The following is a 21,666-nucleotide window of genomic DNA, read 5'->3' on the forward strand; positions in this document are numbered from 1 at the left end:
TGTACTTGTTGGTATGTATTTCGTGTCACGCTAAAAAGTGCACCCAGGTATGTTTATGCCATGAGACCAGGTAGTACAAATACATTATATAAAATCTGAATTTATGTATATACAGGTCCCTCAGGATGAATGGGGAGGGAGAGATGAGGAGATCCCATGCAGAAGGATGCGGAGCAGCAGTTACGTTAAAGCCATGGGTGACCAAGACAGCGGAGACTCCGACGGCAGCCCTAAAAACTCCCCACAGAAAAGCATGCGACCCAACGCTCTCGTCAAATCCGTGCTGCAGAGACAACTTTCAGACCAGAGGTAGGATTTTTTATCAGCTAGTGGATCTCATTAGAAGCCCCATCTAATCAGAGGTTAGAGTGATTAATGAACAAAGTCACAAAGTAGAAAACAGGCATGCAATCATTAACTGGTTACTTATCCACAATCACAGAGGCCCACATTCTGCGACATGTGGGATCCTTTTTGTTGAACATGCAAATGCATTTTTGATCTTGTTAGGAGCCATCATGAAATATCTGGAGTCAAATCACAGATTGAGCATTACAGACTCTCTCGTTATGAAAACGGAGCATGCTGGTTTACCATTTCAAACCACCGTTTAGCTGTACCTGTATAATTTACGCAATTAAGATGACAAACGCACATATAATCTTACAGACGAGCTGCTGAAAGTGATTCAGTACACACTGACTCCTGCTGCAACTGAACTTACTGCATCTGTGTCTTCATATCAAAAAGCAATGCTGTCTGTTATAGAGTGTGACTGTGAGTCAGGCATCTATGACTAAAGCAAGAGCCTTCTACAGTCTGCTGGTCATGACAGGCATTGAATATTGAAAGCCGAATACTAAATATACCACATAAAAAGGCTAAACTTTCAGTAATACATAGTTGCGTTCATTTTGATGTTAAGCCCACTTAGAAGTGAAACTTTTGTATATTTTCTCCCAGTCTTTGTAAACATTCCAGATATTGCTCCATCTTGAGCCAGCATTGAATTTTGGGATATTCCTGTTACACTGCACCCGCTCTCTCGCACAATACCACCTGGTGCCTTTGTTCTCTCCCAGACGTGAGGATTATTTTCTGCTCTGTATTACAGGGGCTGTACACCATTATGCAAAGCTCTGAAACATGATGTTATAAATTTGGCAAGACTGCCTCTCTCAAAGTACATCTAATGAAAGAGAGTGTAGCACATCAAATGAGCTCTTCCCCTGAGTAGGTGCATGGAACAGTGCATTCACTGCTTATTATGAAAATGTATATTTATACAGTATTAAGATTGTAAGGCAGCAGGGATTCCACAGGAAGATGTGTCTCATTATGTCTAGCTTCAGTGCAAGTTAGCATTCCATTCAGGGAAGAATTAGCCTCGGCTGCTTTTGAGAAGTTCATAGGCCTTTAAGGAAATAATTTTCCCCAAAATGAAAACTTTACTCACCCTCAGGCCATCCAAGATGTAGAAAAGTTAGTTTCTTCACTGAAATATATTTGGAGACATTTAGCATTACATCACTTGCTCACCAATGAATCCTCTGCAGTGTATGGGTGCCATCAAAATAAGAATTCAAACAGCTCATAAAAATATCAAAATAATCTAGTAAATTATTTATTAATAGCAATTTGATAAACAAATCAACCAAGATGAACTTCAAAGACAAACACTGAATAAAAATATACAAAAAATAAGCACAATAACAAGTGAAAACAGTCCAAAACAGTTCTATAGAAATATGTTTGTGGATTTTGATATGAAAGGACAACGGGACTTTTTCACTGGAGGAAGCATTATTATATAATGATAGTAAAATAAAAATGTATCCAATTAAAAATAAAATTATTATTAAAATTTGTATTACTTATTCTACTTAAAAAGTAGACCTCATGAATTCTCCAGAAAGCTTTTTTTTCGTACTGTTAGAAAAGTAAGGAATTGAAGATTTAACCAAATCACAAAAAGTGTTGATAAAATCTGTGATTTATGCTAAAGCATGTATAAAATATATGTTTATATGTACAGATAATCTGTGTCTGTCATGCACAGTTTAAAGCCAATAACCTTTAAGAGCAGCAGGAACTACTTTTGAAAGACTTGTTAGCCTGTCTTACAATTCTTGCTTCAGTATACTGCACCATGCAAGCTGCATTGTGATTATGCATTGTGAAACAATAACCATATAAACAGCATTTCAATTTCTATTACTTAATTCATTATTTCTATCATGTTATTTTAACTTCCAAATTTTAGGGTTTCAAATATGAAGATTGAATTAATCTGTTTTTTTTTTCTAGAGCTAGCATGTCATGCTCTCTCCTCTTTTGGAGAATCAATGTGTGTCCACGTCCCAGCAGTGACTCTTGAGATGGTTCTACACACAATCCAAAGCAAATGTTATGCCATGTTCTGGCACTTTCTTGTCTATCCAAACTGTTATGAAAATCAGACTTGAGAAGACCAGCTTAAGATTCAAACAGACCATCTGATCATCTCCAAACAACATGTGCAGGATGATGTTGAAGGCCAGTAATCTGCCTAAATATGCTCTTGAGGCTCTTCCATCTTGTGTGATGAATGCCTAAACATTTATGCCTGCCCTTGCTGATCGAAGATTACTGAAATACTGAAAACACAATTGATCTGTTGCACTGCCAAAACCTGTTGTGCTGCCTATTTATGCAATATATACATTTATTCATTTATTTGATTTGTTCAAATGGCTGATTCATTCAGGAGTGAAATAAATGATTCTTTATTAATGGTCCATTCTCTATTGAATCATTAGGCTTGTTTGATTGAAGCAGATTATCACCATCAGACCGACTGATGTGTGACATCAAAGAGAGCGACTAGAGAGCACATGACTCTGCATGGTTTTGAATGGCTTTCGCGGGACTGATCAGTTTGTGCAGCGAGGCTTTCCCCAATTTGTTCCAGACATGCATTAAGAAATAATCAGGTCAATCAGGTCGTGTTTTGTGTTAATATTTTTGTTGGCTTATTGAGCAAAACTGGCAAAACTTGTGTGATATTGCATCAGATATTAGCCTATTGCTCATGTGAAATTGCTTAACCATATGATGTAAATATGAAATGAAAGCTCAAACAGAGGCATTTTTCCACATATCTTAAATTTTAGGAACATTCTAACTAGCCTCCATCAAGCAGTGAGTTGTTTCCCTGCATCATATTTATCAATTAGCTTTATAAAATGTCAGCCTTATTAGCCTTAAATGCTCTAATTAATTAATGTAATAATATGTTAATTCTATAGCCAAAGTAGAATTCCTACTGGAATCCTTTTGAAACACATTTGCCTTAAAAATTCTGTGTTATGCATTCTAAAAAAACATAGCAATGTCACATTTTCCACTATGGAGAGAACAGCAGTACAGTCTGATGGAACAGTGCGGACTTGGCAAGGCAGGGGGCGTTGTGACGCAGTGACAACATATCAAAGCATGGTAAGCTTTTAGAGTGCATGCAAGTTGATCACTCAAGACAGCCTCATTTATCTCTGCATGGCCCAGGCCCGCTGATGGAAATCCGCAGAGAATATACAGTAGGAAGACTGCAAGAGGGTGCTGACGACACACAGCCAGCAGCAGCAACAGCAGCAGCTCCACAGAACGATGAGATACACTGACCTTCAGAGGGGCTTATCGCCAATCAGATCATCAGTTCAATACAGCACCGCAGAGTGCAGTAGTGTGGACCACCCACACATTTTAATGGCACCAGGACATGAGTACAACCCGCTCATAACCGCTTTGGAGTTCTTTGTGATCTCTTAGTACATTTGTAATGTGCTTAGATTTTTAACAACCTGCTGAGAATATTGAGAAAAGTTCATTTAATTGCCCCCTTTGTGTTGGCAAATGAATGCATCAAAAAGCCCCAAGTTTTCCTTCATTATTTTGAAAAGACTGGAAATAACTTAATACATGATACAGCTCTAATGAAGCTCCCTGCAGTGATGAGCTTACACATGCTGAACATCTGCCCTCTGCAGGTTCAGAATGTGTTGTAGTTACAGCATGAGGCAGAGCCCTAGAAATCTTCCCTGCAGCAGCAGAGAAGGACGCACACCGTGCAAACCTAGGGAGACACATTGACTGTATTGATTTTTAGCGCTCGGAGCGCAAGAATCACCAACAGCAGCATCAAATCTGTGCCTGCGTCCTGAAGAGTCTCGTCACACTCTGCAAATTCATCAGCAAACACTTCATCAGCAAACACTGTTTTCTTCCTAAGATCTCAGATTAGAATGAGCCTCGTTTTTTGTCTGTTGGCTCTTCTGCAGCTATAAGGACGATAGCTGAATGGTAATTCTTTGAGCTGTGCCTGGGTGGTCTGTTTCTTACTTGCCCAGCAGAATCTCACAGCAGAAATGTCACCACAATCTACACTAAGCATTCAGGAATGTGTTTGTGTGCACACTTCTGCAGATCTCAAGAGACTGGTGTTGAGAGAGAGTGGGAGAAAGTGTGATTATATTCCTAGAGGGGACTAGCTGCAGTGTGAATTCTGCAGGAAAGATTATCCAACTAATCCCAAACTCCAACAGACATGACCAGAGTTTGAAACTATTTGACAAACTTTTAAACATAACTTTTAACAAGGTTCTCTCAAACACAACTGCAATTGTAATAATTGCACCTGTATTAAAAGATATTATATGATATTATTACATAACATTATAAGCATGTGTAGCAAGCTTTATTATTTATTTTGTAGAAATTTATTATAACTTAGAGACAGTCTTTTATTTTGTTTATTGTTTGTAAAGTTTTAGCATTTTGTATTTGAACAAGTGTAAAAATGTAATTTGTCTCACATCTGTTTACAGCTCATACCGTTTGGACAAGTCAAGCCGAGACATGGTCAAATACCTCACCAATATCACTGCAGATTTAAGGTGAATATGAGCAGACATACACAGGAATAACAAGTAAAACACATATTCTAACCTCCCCGTAGTCTTCTAGTCACTCACCCCTTTTTTTTTTTTGCAAAATTGCTTTTTCTTTGTCTGTTACTTTCCTTCCTTCTTTCCTCTTTCTTTTTTGTAGAGTACTTTGTCGTATTTCTAGGATGTATTGAATGCACAAGCACAGTGGCTCGTTAAATAGCCTCTAATTTGGATTGTGCTTCATTTTCCAGCATTGATTGGATGCTTCAGCACAACCAGTCGAAATTCCATTTTTAGGTTGCATTGATAAATCTGGAGAAAAAGAGAGAGTAGGGCTGTGAAGGAAATGACTGCACGGTTAATTGTAGATTTAGATAGATAGCAATTTTGAGTTTTTTCTCAAAGTTATAAGTTTTATAAATTCTAAGAATATAGAGTAATATCTTTCAATTCTGAGAATTCAATTTTGAGAAAAAAAAATCAGAATTATGATATGAATAGTCGCAATTACTTTTTTTAAAAGAAATGTATTCAGTGGTGGAAACCGACTTCCACATATATATATAACTTTTTTCTCACTTATTACCTTTCCTTCCCTTCATTGTTGTCTTCACTTCATGTTTCACTGCATAGTCAAAGCTACCATCTTCATACCTCTAGGGAAATCCATCCCAGCATCACACTGGAACCGTCTCCCAACTACAGCTCGCCGAAGTTCCGCTCCAGGAACCAGAGCTACATGAGGGCGGTCAGCACCCTGAGCCAGGCCAGCTGCGTCAGCCAGGTCAGCCAGGTGAGAGTCACATCTGCCCGGCTTCACACAGCTCAAGGTAATCCAGGGTTTTTTAAACCCATAACAGTGCTGAAAACCACAACACATGCAGAGGATTTAAGGCCCGTTTTGCCATTTATATACAATGTAGTTGTTGTGTTTGTCTGTTTTTAAATTGTCAGATTTATCAGCCTTTAACATCTAAATCTCTCTCTTAGTGTGAAGTAATAGAGGTTTTATTGATTTGGCTTGAGGTCTTACAACATGGTTTTCATTCTCCATACCCCCATTTCGCTCACGCACCCGTTCCCGCTTTCTAAGCGTCATCAGTGGCTTGCTGTGGTCATTAGAGGATAATTCCCTCTCAATGGAACGCGATGGCAATCTCGGATTTTAGAGATTGCTAAATGGGAATCTGATGGGTAGTAAGAATCCTATCAGACAAGTTCAGCATGACTAGATAGATATCGCTTTATCACAGAGACGTTCATCTCAGATTTTTCGAAGCGATTTAAGAAGGTATTGCTAAGGAATGAAAAGGATTCGACGAAAGCATTTCATTTCCTCAGACTCGTGCAGGAAGACTTGGTGTTTGATCCGCAGAGATTCTGCCGTAATCATATCGCGATTTTTATCTCACATACAATCCTGTGTAGATAAGATTAGACTGCACACTGGGACTGAGCAAGAAATATAGGCCTAACTGCAAATAAAGCCGAGAAAATAGAAGAAAGCAGTGTGAGGAAAAAAGAAGGGAGGATGACTTGAAGAAACATGCTGAGATGTATTGTCTTGTTTTTCTGGTTCTGCAGGTAAGCGAGACCGAGGTTAATGGCCAGTTTGAGTCGGTGTGTGAATCCGTATTCAGTGAGGTAGAGTCTCAGGCCATGGATGCTTTGGACCTGCCGGGCTGCTTTAGAACACGCAGCCATAGTTACCTACGAGCCATCCAGGCCGGATTCTCCCAGGACGATGACTGCGTCCCCTCCATGACATCATCCACTGTCACTTCCACCATCAGGTCCACCACAGGTAAGTGGGCTTTCCTTGTGAATAGCCATGCACACCTGTGTCTGGTCTCGGCTTGTGTTTGTCTCGAGGTAGAAGTCAAAGAAAGAATTCCAGTGAACTTGCTTATTGTTTTCATTAAAACTGACTTAGGTTTGCCTCCAAGCCAAAATTAACCACAGCTGTCCAATGCTAAATAAATAAGTGAATAAATATTTGTTACCGGCCTTGAAACTGTTTTTTGGAAGTTTGCATTGTTCAATATGTCTCTTGGCTGAAAAAAAGGTTCTTTGGCTATTTACAGTTTGACTTGCACATCCTATCAAAGTTAATAGCCAACTGTTAATTAATTATATTTTACTTTCTTTTGTTGCTTGGCAAATATTCATTTCAGACTACAAGATCCTTATAGGATACTCATAGTCTGATTCTATGCTTTAGTGCATAACTGAGTCAGTTTTGTGAACTTTTAGATGATAAATATGCCATTTAAATAACAAAATGTCAGAACACTTAGTTTAGTGATTAAGATTTGCATGACTTAATTTGTAAGAGCGTAAATACTGAATCCTCTGAAAGCTTTAAAGAGTCAAGGATTTGTAAATTAAATTCAGATCAGAGGTAAAGCTGTTGATTATTTTTGAATGAATGCATTGTATTACATGTAGCATGGCATGCTTGCATGTGAACTGCTTACAGCCGAGTGATTGATTTGTATATGGATACATAACTCAGGTAAGTGCTGGTGTGCCTCAGAGCATAAGAATATGAACCCTATTGAATTCAATCCCCAAATTTTGTGGCAAACAATAAAATGGTGAAAAGTGAAAAATCCATTCTTTTTTAAAATATTGTGTCCAAATTAAGATATGACCTTTTTTTTATTCTTCCACTGTGTGTTTTGTCTCTCAAGATTTTCAATTTGGATCTCTACCTTGTCCTATTTTCTGCCTCAGTTGACTCTTGGCTAACAGACAGGGAGGGGGTGAAAAGCAATGATGGAGACACGAGGTGGTGTGTATTGCGATCCCAAAATGTTTCTCAGTCGGATGATTGTCACTCTGTGGGCTTTCTGTTTCTCACTCTTGCACATCTCCTAGTCTCTCTCTCTCTCTCTCTCTCTCTCTCTCTCCCTCTCTCCCTATCTCACTTTCTCTTCCGGGCGTGAAGCTGGTTTTAAACGCATCAGTTTTGAGTTCTCTCTCCCACAGGGTCCGCGACTGAAGCTGTGCTTGAGCTTTTTGAGTTTTCAGACTGTTTAAGGGTCAGTGGTGAAACAGGCCACTTAAATGTAATTAAGAGCATCAGAGTCCAGTCTCTGGATACGTGTGAATTAAGGCCAAAATCTGAGCTAGACAGACAAAGATAGACAGTAAATATGCTCTGGCGTTTTTTGCACTGCCTTCTCACTGAAAAATGCTTGCAGAATAACGAGCAATATTGGCTTTCTCACAAAGGGAGTCTCTTTAAAAACACTTGATTTTGAGTTTGATATGACTAAATCCATTATAGTAAGTCCCATATATTGTGCAACAGTGACTGGGCAAGGAATATTTCATAGAATCACTGATCATAATAACTGCATGTGTTAAACTATTGCTAAAGTAATGAGCTAATTTTTTGTTTGAATTTGGCTGTTTGTGTGTCGAGGTACCGGTTGAAGACAATGATTCCCCCAGTAAAGACCTCGTCAGTGATGGGTCAAAGTGGACCGCTCATGTTCAATAGGGTTCATACCTGCTTTGCTGAGACACACACACACAAAAAAGAGACTGAAAGCTTTTGCTCGCAATTGCCTCCTTTCAAGGCACAAAGCACAGACCTGCTCTGTCAGAGGGACCTGATGATGCTCTATGAGGTGCCGTTGTTATTATACCCTGCAGGTGTCCTTAGGCTTCAGTTCTTTGTTTTGTGCTTTGAGAGATGAATATATGCAAATAAAGGATGGAGTGAGAAGGCAGAGTAATAACAGAGAAAAAAAGCTGTGAGTCAAAATGGGATCTGTTTGCTAGTGTGATCACAATAACTCAAAATAACTAGCTCCCGTCACCTAAAGCACAGGGAGCCAAGATTGCGTTTGTAGCATACTGAGCAAAACTCAAAACAATTTGTACGAATTTTACAAAGTCTTTTGATATAAATTGTGTACATACTTCTCTGAATGTCTTCCCTATAAATAATTAATCCCTATATTCCTTCAATGCATTGTTAATGTTTTCTTCTGACCTGTGTGATAACATAATTCACACACATGAAATAAGATTTAACTCTGATCTGGCCTAAACCTTATTTTGGCTCACACATATTTGGTTGAACTCTAAATGGAGCCTGCAAACAGCACAAATCCCCAGCTGGCCTCACCACTGGGTACATTATATACACTCGCATTTTTATATTTTTCTTCCAGAGGGAAATGATGTGCTGGAAGGCACTGGTTTGCTTAATGAGGACAATTTACCCAGCGAGGGGCCAGACTTAACCTCCATGGCCCGTGGAAATGTGGGGCTCCGTGGGAGAGGAGATGAATCCAGCACCCTTTATGGTGATAGCTCACCTACCACGACTCCCTCGTTACCCCCGCTGAAAGCAAATGCGCCCATCAGGCCACGGCCTGTTCAGTCAAGTGTCCAGGAGACAGCGGATCTGGCCCTGGCCATCAGCCAGCAGTGGAGGGAGGATGTGTCAGCCATGCGTAAAGAGTTAGCTGAGCTCAGGAAAGATCTGTGCACAGAGCTCAGGGCTTTCAACAGGAACTTTTCCACCTTTACACAACATTACAGCACCTGGTCACCGAACTGGGTGAGGGAAACCCAGACAGCTGCTCCTCAGGTGTCCGTCAGCACGCAGGCAGGAAGCAAGACCCTGGTGCGACAGAACACAGCAGACGCAGCAGTTAACTGCCCCTCCCCGGTTGATCCTAATGTTTTATCCATGTCTCCCTCAGAACACGCAGATAAAAATGTCCTGCAGGTCTCAGCCTCTTCACCATTTTTTCAAACTGACCCCAACTCAGATTTAGCCGACATTGACGATCCTACTTTTGCAAATCTTACCCCTCCAGATCCTATTGATGTGGCATCACTTTGTTGGCCTGATCTAGATTCAGACTCCATGAGCCCTCCTGATCCCCCAGAACTGGTGCCAGAGGTGGAACCGTATTGCTTTACGAAGTCATCCACTCCTGAGCATGTGGAATCAGTTGTTTTAGACTTTACGAATGTAGAACTAGTGAACCTGGCTAGTTTGCAGTGGCCTAAACTGGATCCAGATGATACTGACTCACCACCCCTAGAATCTCTTGATTGTCCCTCTCAAGAATCTCCAGAACAACCTGGTATATATACACCAGACCACAGTAGCATGACTACACAGGAACGGTCGGTTTTAGAATCCATGCAGCCCTTTGTGCTGAGTCATACAGATGAAGAACCAATTGACTTTACATCACTAGAAATGGACTCTGTTGTCCTGAGTCCAGTGACACCAGATTCTATGAATCTTCAAGACTTAAAATGGCCAAGTTTAGAATCTCTTGAGCTCAATGTTTCTGGCTCTCAAAGCCCATGTGCTGTAGATCTAGCCCTGCCGAACCCTCCGACCCCAGAAACTGTCTATGAGTGTTCCTACGAAGCCACAGCACAGGAACCACCCCTTCCAGAACTACTGGACACCATTTATCTCCAACCAGCCACTCCTGATCCTGAATCTCGAACAGAATCTGACATATCAAACCCAGGAAGTCCTGAACCGAATTTTCCTGCTTGTCAAAAGCCACCTGCACACGAACTAGATACTCAGGCTCTTGTTTTGTGGTCAAAAAAAGAAACATTTATGGGCTGTGCAGAAGAAGGTGGTGCCATGAACATCCAAGAGTCCTACTCTGAAAAAGATAACAGCCAGAATGTAGACTCTTCTGCCCCCATCATAAATTTCCCAATCCAACCAGACACTGTGGACTCCTGCTCCCCTGGAGTCTGAGACGCTATTCTCTGCCGTTCTGTGCTCAGTTGAGTCAGATACCTTCGATCCTGAAGTTACTAGCATAGATGAGCCAATGGCACAGGAGCTGAACCCACCTGGACTTGCTACCATAGACCCAGCGACTGTGCACCCCTTCAATTTATCCCTGTTGGAGCTCCAGTCAGCTTTAGATGTATCTAAGAGTGAAACAAGCGATAATGGGTCACCAAAGGGAACAGCAGCCATAAGCAGCCCTTCTCACTCACTATCTGATAGGGATTTCCTGTGGATTCGGTGGCAGAGGAAAGCACGGGGACGGCAGCCGATGTCACGGAGTGCCAGTATGGAAATTTACCACAAGAAATACTCAAACAATTCAGAGATGTCCTATATGTCACTGTCACTCTGAGCTCTACGAAAAAGTGCATGAAGCTACACGGGGTGTGCAATAGATAATCAATGTAATATCTACAGACAGAATACAAGACTGTTAGGTTATGTAGCAAGATGTTTACAGGTTTGTGTCTCTCCATGGTGTGTGTGTGTGTGTCTAATTATATAAGAGAGAATGAGAAGAAGAGAGTAGGAAAATGGGTAAGAGATTGTTATATTTGAGGCATGGATGAGGTTATGAGAGAGGTTGTAGCTAAAAGCAGTCTGATGACAGCAATGGCACTGCATTAGTGTACTTCAGACATTCAGCACCTATTTACACAGCAAATCTGGTGAGTCACCTTGAACTTCAGTCCTCTCTAGGGACACTCTCTGGCTTTACAGAGACTCAAATGTATTTTAGTAAATACTGTGATTGTTTTTTGGCAGAGAACGAAGACTTCTAGTCAACACACTCTCTCCAATGACTTTAGAAACTACCGAGTAAACTGTAAAATAGATCTCTGTATGAACTGGTCTCGGATCAACCAGAAATTTGTACCTTGGTCATGCTCTCTGAGGGTGGGTGGTAGGGAGAATCCTTTTTCAGATGGAACAAGTCAGACTATGGACTGGAGATTGGCCAAAGACTACCTGAAACAACTGCATATCGCTTGGATACATTTTATGGATTTTGATAACCTTTTTTTCCCTGAATGTAATGTAATGGTTGTTTCTCTGGTGTGAATGATGGAATCCTTTATTCCATTTTACTCAATGTCTTCAGAGCCAAAGTCTCACTGTAAAAAGTGGAGGAAAATTTAGTACTGTGAAATTTTCAAAGACACAACGGCTATGTTATGATACTGTGTGAAGTGACTGCTGTTTCTTTTTCTCCTTTTTTTTGCTCAAATCTTATTCAGATCTATTGGAAAACTGGACGGAAATGTTGAATGTGATATTTTTCTGGGTATATTCATATATGGAAATCTATCAGATATTAATATTAAATGGATATTTCTTGAGATTACTTATATTTAAAGAATTTGGTTATAGAGGTTTAAAACACTGTCTGCTGGGGTTACATGAACATACACTGAGAATGTGGGTCATTTTGAAGCTTGTTTAAATATGGGATATTGATTGTCTGGCCACAAAATTGCAGTGGTTTAGGAATTAATACTGGTGGTAGAAACTTGCACATTGGGGTGACTGGCCACTATATGTACAGTTAACTGTAACCTTTTAAACAAGGTCGATCATGCACACTTAAAAATCCATACTAATCTAGTAAATCCACATTTACTATTATAAATGACATACAAGATACTGTTAATATAATCCTTAATGCCCACATATAATATATTCCCAAGTCATTCCCTATATTATTGTAAATGTATAGACTATTGTATACTGTGATTTTTTTTTCCTTCAAAAATTAATAACTTTGTACGCACAACTCTCATAAACCGCTATGAGAGCTCCTTCTTTACAATGAGATGCCAATTCATTTGTATCGGTTGGGTTACTTAAGTTATTTGGTGTAAAATCAGCAGTCTGTATGTATTATTATCCACTTTATGTACATACATACTAGTGAATATCAGGGTACTAAAAAAACACTCTGGATATCTCTAACAGTTATTATTTGGTATGTATCAACAAATGCAGTGCCATAGCCTTGTATCTGACAATCAAAGAAAATGTTGAAACCAGATACATTAATGACATTTTAATTATTATCAACAGTTTACATCTAACTGGTATGACAGTCATACTAAAACTGAAGTAGTTCCTTAAGTAGTTAATGTAGTTGAGGTTGCAGGTTTACATTGTTATTATTAGCAGTGAATGTATTTTTTTATCAAGTGGTTGTAGCTAATGCATCTAATTATAATTAGATAAGTGTTCTTGTTCATTTATTTATTTAAGACCTGGACTTTCAGAGCTCTCTGTTTTTTTGTTAGTCAGCCAGCCAACTGACAGACACTTAACAGTGAGTTTTGAGAGCAGTGCAAACACTGGGTAGTTTTCAAAGCTTTTAAAGACTTTAAACATGTGTCCATAGAAATGAAACCTGGCAACATATCTTTAATCTGTAAATATCTAATGTTAAAATGAAAATCTTGGCTAATTCCCAGTTCGCATGCCACTACTACTATATGTATAGTCATAAAATGGTCTTACAGCATTAGGGAGCCATTACAACCAACGACCATGATATTCTTGTGTAGCGCCAAAGGTTGTGGAAATTATTGACCTAAAAAGCACAGACTGATGTATATTTTAAACATTCACCTGAAATAGTATGTATTGTTCACATACTGTTTTCACTTAATGTGATTTTAGGGTCTCTAATCCTTATCTCACGTACTTTATTATATGACTAGCATGCGTATTTGGATTTAGCCATTGCTAACAGGTCTTCCTTTATTCATAACAGAGCTCTCAGGCCTTATTTTACAGCATTGTCCACACATTGCCCTCTGCTGTGCTGGAGAGCTATTTCTTGAGTAATAAACGTGGGTTTTACGTACATATCTAGAACAGACCCACAGGTGCTTAAAGTGCAGGACAAAACTGACTGTAGCAAAATAAATAAACATATTAAGATTCTCATTAGTCCCATCCCCACTATATTGAGTCATTGCCAATCATTTCAGTGAGCAGGAAATACCTGACAGAGCCTTATGGTTCATTTAAGTGTAGTAAAAGCAGTGTTTCTCTGGACTGAGAGGTTTCCTGGTACTGTACATTTCCATTGGCTGCTTGTGCATTGTGTGCCTTGTCTGGCTCATGAATGTGGGCGTTTAACCACCCAGCCTCAATATTGTTGTGCCACTGTGATTTTCTTTTCTTTTTTCTTCTTAATGGCTTTAAAATTTCAGAATGGAAGCACTTTGACTGTAAGATTTCGAGTATTAACCACAGAGATCTGAAATCTGAAAAATTATGTGAAAATAAGCCTCTTTATCTCTGTGTATGTTCACTTCTGTCAGCTGATTGTTGATTTTTCTGAGATCATCTTAAATGTCTGCAATCATGATGATCTGTAACTTAAGTGAATGTTATTAATTTCATTAAATAATAAAAGAAGTTGTTTTACATCAGAACTTCAACTGTTGTAGACCGTTGCATGGTGGTCTCTGAACTAGGAGTGTTTGTTCTAAGCTACAGTACCTCTCTCTTCTCATTTTTCTTCACACACACATCAAGTACACATCCTTTTGTTTTCTTTGTACTGGTAAGCTGCATTATACTTCTTGATCTGCTATAATGATTTCCTATAATAATATTAATTTCCTGTTGTAGGCCCCTACAGGTAGATACAATTTATAGCTGAGCAAATTGCCACAAGCAGTAACACTAGAGATGTCTTTGCAAATAATCGAGTGTGACATTACACAGAAGCACAATGTGATCTGAAGGTTCTGCGAAGCAGCACAAAACTGATGTGTAGTTTTCAAGAGATTGCAGCATGCGGTTTTTGCATTAGCTTTTTGAAATTAAAAAGTCAGTGATTTGGTTTAGGATGAAGTGACTTGTCTTTGTTTACTGTTTTAGTGTTGTTGTTTTTTCTTTTATTAATGTGATCCCTTAAATATACAGTGGAAGAATAATTATGTTTTTTGTTTGTTTAGGTTTATCACTTTTCATCAGGTGTTTTTATTTGGTAACGGTAAACTTGTGACTACATGAAATCAAAGCAGATGATGCAAAATTTAGCTTTAGTGTATGTGTACTGAGCTCAGAATGACGTGTGGTTGTATGTTTGTGTCTGTGTGTGTGTGTGTGTGTGTGGGGGAAAGTAAATGTGGTCTGGCTTCAAAAAGTTTATGCGTATGTTTGCTTATAGGAATTCAGTTCCATCTCCCTTCTTCAGGCAGTGTGGACCGTCCTTCCCAACAACCACCAGGTAAATTATGGCTTTACCTCATGTTCCAGTACCTGTTGAAAAAAAATAAAATACTGTATGTTCCTTCGTAACTGGTTAATAATGCTTACTTTTCATGGGATTTGTTTAGTTTTATTTCTGAGCACTACCTCTCTTCTGGCTACAGTTTTGACAGACCTTTCTACGCCTCTCTGATACTTCTTTGACCCTTTCATCTCTACCACCTCCTTACTCATAGATCTTTATAGATGCAGTGGAAACCTCAGCAATACAATGTTTTTTCTCCTTTTCATGTCTTCCTCATTTTTTTTTTTTTTTATGTCTGCAACACAGCACTGGATTTAACATAATTCACTTTTTTTTTTTTTCAAAACATAAACCTACCAAAATATAAGACAAACGTTAGAATGAATATCATTAGAGAGCTTGATTTTTCATCAGCCTTAGTTTGTTACTACAGAACCTACAGGTCTAGAGAAGTACTTTTTCCCGATTCAGTTTTGAAGTCTTTGTTTAAGTGAAGAGCCATGAACTGATCCAACCAACTACAAGGTGTCAGAACATTGCAAACTTTGATGTAAAGAAAAACAAAGAAAAGAAAAGAAAATCAGACAAAAAGACAATGACTGTGTGCAAAGACTGTGTGCTTAAATTGGAACGTGGTATAAATGCAAAATGAGTACAGCCAACTTAAAACCAAGCATAAATATTATCTTTGCAGCCTTGCAAGCACTAGTATGTCCTCTTGTTTAGTCATTGTGATACACTCTCACAAACTCTTTCCCCCTTCCTCACTTCTTCTCTTCGTAATGATGAAAGCACAGTGTCATCACTCTCAGCTCATTTGATAAAACAGCCAGCACAGAGAGAGTTATGAGTCCCTGTTGCATTATTTGTTTGGCTATAACATCTATTTTTGTACCAGTGCTGAATCACTCTGCTCAGTCCTTCTCTTCCTCTCTCGATCATTCTTGGCTCTTCAATCTCTCTCTCTCTCTCTCTCTCCTCCCTCTTTCTTACAATCCATCTTTCTCTTTTAATCTCTCCTTATCTCTCTTTCGTTCAATCAATCAGTCTTTCTGATTGTTCACATGACCTTTCTTTGAGGTTTAAAAGCTAATGTGGTTTAGCAGGGTTTGACTTAAGACATACAGTGGGGTCTTAAAGTCTGAGAACGCAAGTACCAGGACATCCCTCTTTATACTTTAATGGCAGCAGCACTAAAGCCACATAAACGTATATCTTGATGGTGTTCTTCAGTATGATCCAAAAATTTAATTGAACATAGAGCACCTAAAGAGTCACATGATAAATGTCACAAATTTACTTCTTTCAATAGTAATCTAGAAATAGTGTAGAGTCTGAAATAGCTTTTCTTTTTAATGCCATAGCCTTTAGTTAGTTTGTTTGTTTTCAAAGTTTCTTTTTATCTCCAAGCTTTTTTAGGTTTTACTTACTTACTAGTTTTAGACCTCTACTACTACTTTGCAAACATGGTTAGTCCTTTCATTAGATTTTCATCTTTTCTGTCACTTTTGATTATTGTGACCTCCAAACTTGAAAAGGTGCACTAAATTAGAGGACACGTCCAAATCAAAGATCCATTTATCTGCCTGGTTCAGCTGTGTGGATTAGAGCAGGAAGAGATCTTTGGATAACCTTTTGCTCATCAGAATGCATGGCAGGCTTCACGGTCTATTTACAAGAACACTATTTCACACTGCTTTTTCCTTTATTAATGAAGAGAAAGTTTGTATATAGAACTTGCTATCAGCACTCAGCAGGCTCATTTTGACATGTTTGTTCATTTCGAACGAGTAATCATCTGCCAAGTGTTTCCGCTACGTGTCCCTCTCCAGTTTGGCAACATCATGTTGATGTACAGGAGATATTTGACACATCTTCCTCTCTATCTAACAGCAGTCACCTACACACCCAGTACACCCACCTATAAGAGGACCCCTCCACCCGTACCCCCTCGTTCCACCTCCAAACCCCTCATCTCCATCACAGCGCAGAGCAGCACAGAGTCCACGCAGGACGCTTACCATGAGGGACAGCTGGCCAGAGGGGGTATGATAACCAGTCTTATTTTAGTCATATTTATTTTTTTTATTTTTTTTATAGATTAGATTAATTATTTAAACTATTATAGGACTATTATTCACTTTTTGTTTTTATGTGTTTTTCTTTTTTATTATTTTATTATTTTTATTTATTTATTACAGTTAACTGCTAAAGCGGCACGTTTTAAGTTGATGTTTTTAATTACATTTATATTTTCTATTATTTCAGCTTTATTTTAATTACAAAAACAATTTTAACAGGTAAATATAATTCATATAATTGCTGACAATAAAAACACTGCTTTAAACTAAATAATATGTCTTTCATACGTCTGACTATGAAAACAATAATAGAACATCCCTGGTTCAATACTAGTTTGGTCGACAACATTTGTGGTGTAATATTGATCCACTAAGAAATTTAAAAAATTGTTGTAGTGAGGGTTTTATAGTGGAAGCATGGGGCAAATTTTGGAGGATTTAAAAACAGGAATATGATTATTTTTAATTGTTTAAAAACACTTTTTTAAAACTTGTGTATTGTCTGAGCTGTAAACTGAGAGCTGTTACTTTGTGGTAATCAACATTGTGTCTCAAGTTCTGTCGATTAAGCTTAACTTATAACTTATAATTTTTTCTTTTCTGAACATTGCATTAATTCACAACCTCTCTGTATACTTATTTGTACTAAAATGACACTGGCATGTCTTTATGCTTGTCCCACAGGTATCTGGGGTTCTGATGGGTTGAGTCTGAGTTTGGGTCGAGCGCTTTATAACTCCACTGACAGTTTGGACAGTGCCAAGGCCGTCACTATCGCCATGGAAGCAGCTGCCATGGCAATGGCAGGAAAGAGACACCCCTCCACAGACAGCCATAGCTCAGTAATGACCTGTGATAAAGCTGTGCTGGTGTCCAAAGCAGAGGAGTACCTAAAAACACCAAGGTCCTCAATAGGAATACAGGTGAAGTGCAATAGTTTGATCTAAGATCTTGCATCACCACTTAAATTAATAGTTCATACAGAAGAGTCATTTCTGTCAGCATTTACTCGCTCTCATGACAGCCCATACATGTATGATGTTCTTTCTTCAGTGGAACACAATACACACACTTAATTTCTGGGTGACCTCATCCTTACAAGTATATTGTATATATATAAGGAGACAATTATTCCTGTAACACTAGAGTTACCAAACCTTAAGACAGTGTTTAGATGTATTTCAAGACATTCCTTAGGTTTTTGTCCTTAAAATCAGTACAACTGAATTTCCATAACACTTCATTTTACGGTTACACTTATTAGTTTCTTATTAGCATGCATATTACTAGAATATTAGCCATTTATTAGTGCTAATTACGCACATATTAATGCCTTATTCTCCATGACCTTATTTTACATCCTAGCCAATACCTAAACTTAACAACCACCACACTAACGATTAATAAGCAGCAAATTAAGAATTTATTGAGGGAGAAGTCATAGTTAACAGTTAACAAGTGTGACCTATTCTAATGTGTTACCCTGATTTCTTATGTATCTCACCCCACGTCCTCAGTTGCTAATTTGAAACCATCATTTTAGAGCTAGCAGCGAAAGGCCTGGGTCATTGATAACAGACTGAGGCAGTTATTAATGCAGTTGTTAGAGACACACAGAGAGAGATTAAGCTTGTGTGGATTACCTGAGTTAATGCGCCTCTTAACAGATTTTAGCAGCAGCATCTGTAAAAGCAAAATTTTAAGTTTATCTGCTTTGTTATTACCTCACTAGTGAGAAATGTATAGCTTTTAAAATGCTATATTAATACATATTGTTATTTTAAAAATATGTTCTTCATGTTTAACATGCAGGCAACTATAAGTAAGCCATTGGTAGGTTAATTTCTTTGAGAAGTGTTGGTGCTTGCATTTCTTTCTTTGAAGGGCTACCAGTTTAGCTGACCACTGAGACCATTCATTGTTTTGTTTTTTTGTTTTGTTTTGTTTTGTTTTTTTTGTTTCTCTCTCTCTCTCTCTCTCTCTCTCTCTCTCTCTCTCTCTCTCTCTCTCTCTTATTTTTTCCTGTTTTAGAAATTAGAAATAGAAATCTGCCTTTTCTTTCCACTTGTCTGTTGAGAACAAAATATTTATGAACAAAGTGCTGACTAGAAATAAATCCAACCCACAGGCACTCATGCAAACTGAGTCTTTCCTAACCAAAGCAATGTAGGTTATTTTGGAGTCCAAACACAGAAGTATATACAAACCCATACACCTCCGGTCCGTGTTGTCTTGCTAAAAATAGCTTCCAGTGAGTCATCATACCGCAATCCATTCATTAACATTCAACTCAGGCTTCACTGAATGGGCTCTCCCTCTCTCTCCTTCCGTTAATCTCCCTCTTTCTCCATCTCCTCTCTTTCGTCCTCCCTCTTGCTGTCTCTTGCCAGCAGTTATCTGTCTTTGCCTTGTGAATATCTGTGTTGAGATCATGTCCTAATAATGTTAAATGGGTTTGCCTCTCTCTCATCCCTTTAGCGCATCTGTTCTGTATTCATTGTCCACACTGCCCCCTAGAGGTTGTATACAGGTAGCACAATTAACTGCAAGTAGGGGTGAATTGACTTCATAAATATTCATTACCAGCCACAAAACAAAATTTTGCAGCAATATTTTGATAAAAAAAAAATTTGCCCTCAAGATTGAAATTATTGAGCTGTTTTTCTTGCATTAAAGTAACAAACGGCACAGGTCTCTGTCACTGGCTAGCCTAGATGAGCCAGTCTCTATCTTTCAGTGAAATAGAATCTGCTACAAAACTATTTAAAAAACACAAAGTATTTTAGCAGCTCTGGAGTTCTAGACAACAACTAGAAAAACATATGGCAGTTTTAGTCTGTTTCTTCCAATTAAAGTTGTAATATGATGCTACTTTAAAGATCATTATAGCGTATTTGGTGCAAGAGAATATGTTAACATGCTTTAATGTTCAAAAAAGATTCTTTTTTTAAATACTGTACATTATTGTAGCTCTTCTATGACCCGCCTCTCTCAAACACATTATTTTCTGCAAAGACCCCTCCTTTTGGCAAGCACAGTCTGCTCTGATTGGCCACCTGACACAGTGCATTGTGATTGGCCAACCACACCTAGGAAATATAGCCATAACTGCGAGTTCATATTTGTGTATTTGCAGTACACAAGCCGCGATTAACTCCACTGTGATGTAACCCTGTCTCTTACACGCGTGCACACACACACAAACACACAATGCCCTTTCACACAGGACATGGAATGTGCTACACTGTGAAACCCATTCATTTTGATGGCTTGCACAGAGCGAGCCCAAAACTCCACATTTTAACAGTCAATAGCAAATACTTAAACTAATAACAACACACAAGTTACTTGTCTGTAGATCTTATACATGAACAAACAGCTACATACCATACTAATGAACAGGAAAAATAGAAATTGCAAGTTGTAGCTGCCGTTGAACTTGGTGAAGTGACTCGACATAGCACCATTGAATCAACCAGTGGTGTAAGTTTGGAGTATGACTACCTATTTGTATGAATGACGCATGAGATTTGTTCAGAAATAACACATTAGTTTTAACTTTTTTCAGCTTGTGCAGCCTGTTAGGTGGACGCAGATGGATTTCTATAAATTAAAATTCAGTCATTATTTCACTTCCTTTGTTTCACTTTCTTTTTTCAGTTCACATTTATTTGTAGAGTGCTTTACATAATATACATTGAAAATAAAAATCTTTTTTATTCTTTTGTGTACACTGACTTTAAAAATACCCTAGTGAAAAATAAATATACTCAAATATATTTAAAATACATTTATTTCATGATAAGTAAATACATTTTTATATTTTTTGTATAAAATGTCCTGCAATTGTACTTTTAGTATACTAAACTGGTATACTTAAAGTCTGCTAAATTGGTACAACTAATTTTGTATGAACATACTTTAATTGTGTGGAAGTAGTGCTGAAGTTCAATTAAAGGTATACTTTGCATATTTTACTGTGATAAAATGTAACTATTGCAAGTATATTTCAGGTACACTTTGCATTTAAAGTCTGATATTATTCAAAGATCATACAGTCCTAATCAAAAGTGACATTAAAACACATTTTAGACTTCATATTAAGAAAAATGCATTGTGCACAAGTAATATATATGTCAAGTAAAGTTTAATTATAATATTTATAAGTCTTTAGTTATCTGTCAATAAACATGTTAATAGATTGGAACTCTATTAAATATGAAATAATTGTGTTTAGAAATATAATCTTTTTTTTCTTTCTTTTTTTTTACTAGGATAGGCATTTTAGGAAATTTTACTCAGGAAATATTACTCAGACCAAAACATATCTATTTTCTAAAATGTCACTGAATTATATTTTACTGTTTATTGAATAAGTCTGTTCACTTTTGCCAAACATTTTTTATCCTTTTATATTACATCAGAAAGGCATTTCTTTTCAATAAAAATGAAGGCAAAAATCAAAAATGAATATAAAGTATCAGATAAGTGTAGGGTTAGGGTTATGGTAGGGAGGGCTTTATTGTCCCAAGAAAGTAGCATTCATTTAATATTTAGAATTGAAATTATAATTTACACTCAATACATTATTATTGCCTGATGTTTTATAATGTACTACAATACTGA

At 37.9% G+C, this 21,666-nt stretch overlaps 1 protein-coding gene across 7 annotated transcripts in view; it reads left to right on the forward strand.

Moving 5' to 3' along the window:
* dlgap2a (discs, large (Drosophila) homolog-associated protein 2a) overlaps positions 1 to 21,666 on the forward strand; it is a 119,150-nt gene that overhangs the window by 92,081 nt on the left and 5,403 nt on the right. For 5 of the 7 annotated variants that reach the window (XM_043263440.1, XM_043263443.1, XM_043263446.1 and 2 more), the window contains 5 exons: positions 116 to 309; positions 4,863 to 4,931; positions 5,559 to 5,718; positions 6,510 to 6,729; positions 9,113 to 10,807. In XM_043263440.1, the coding sequence (XP_043119375.1) occupies positions 116 to 309; positions 4,863 to 4,931; positions 5,559 to 5,718; positions 6,510 to 6,729; positions 9,113 to 10,683 (2,214 nt within the window). In that variant the 3' untranslated portion in view covers positions 10,684 to 10,807. Of the gene's footprint in view, positions 1 to 115; positions 310 to 4,862; positions 4,932 to 5,558; positions 5,719 to 6,509; positions 6,730 to 9,112; positions 10,808 to 14,893; positions 14,954 to 16,852; positions 17,006 to 17,724; positions 17,964 to 21,666 lie in introns of those variants that run through there. The other 2 variants (XM_043263445.1, XM_043263441.1) reach the window with 2 other exon arrangements.

The sequence above is a fragment of the Puntigrus tetrazona genome, chromosome 17, assembly GCF_018831695.1.
Source record: "Puntigrus tetrazona isolate hp1 chromosome 17, ASM1883169v1, whole genome shotgun sequence".
NCBI lineage: Eukaryota > Metazoa > Chordata > Actinopteri > Cypriniformes > Cyprinidae > Puntigrus > Puntigrus tetrazona.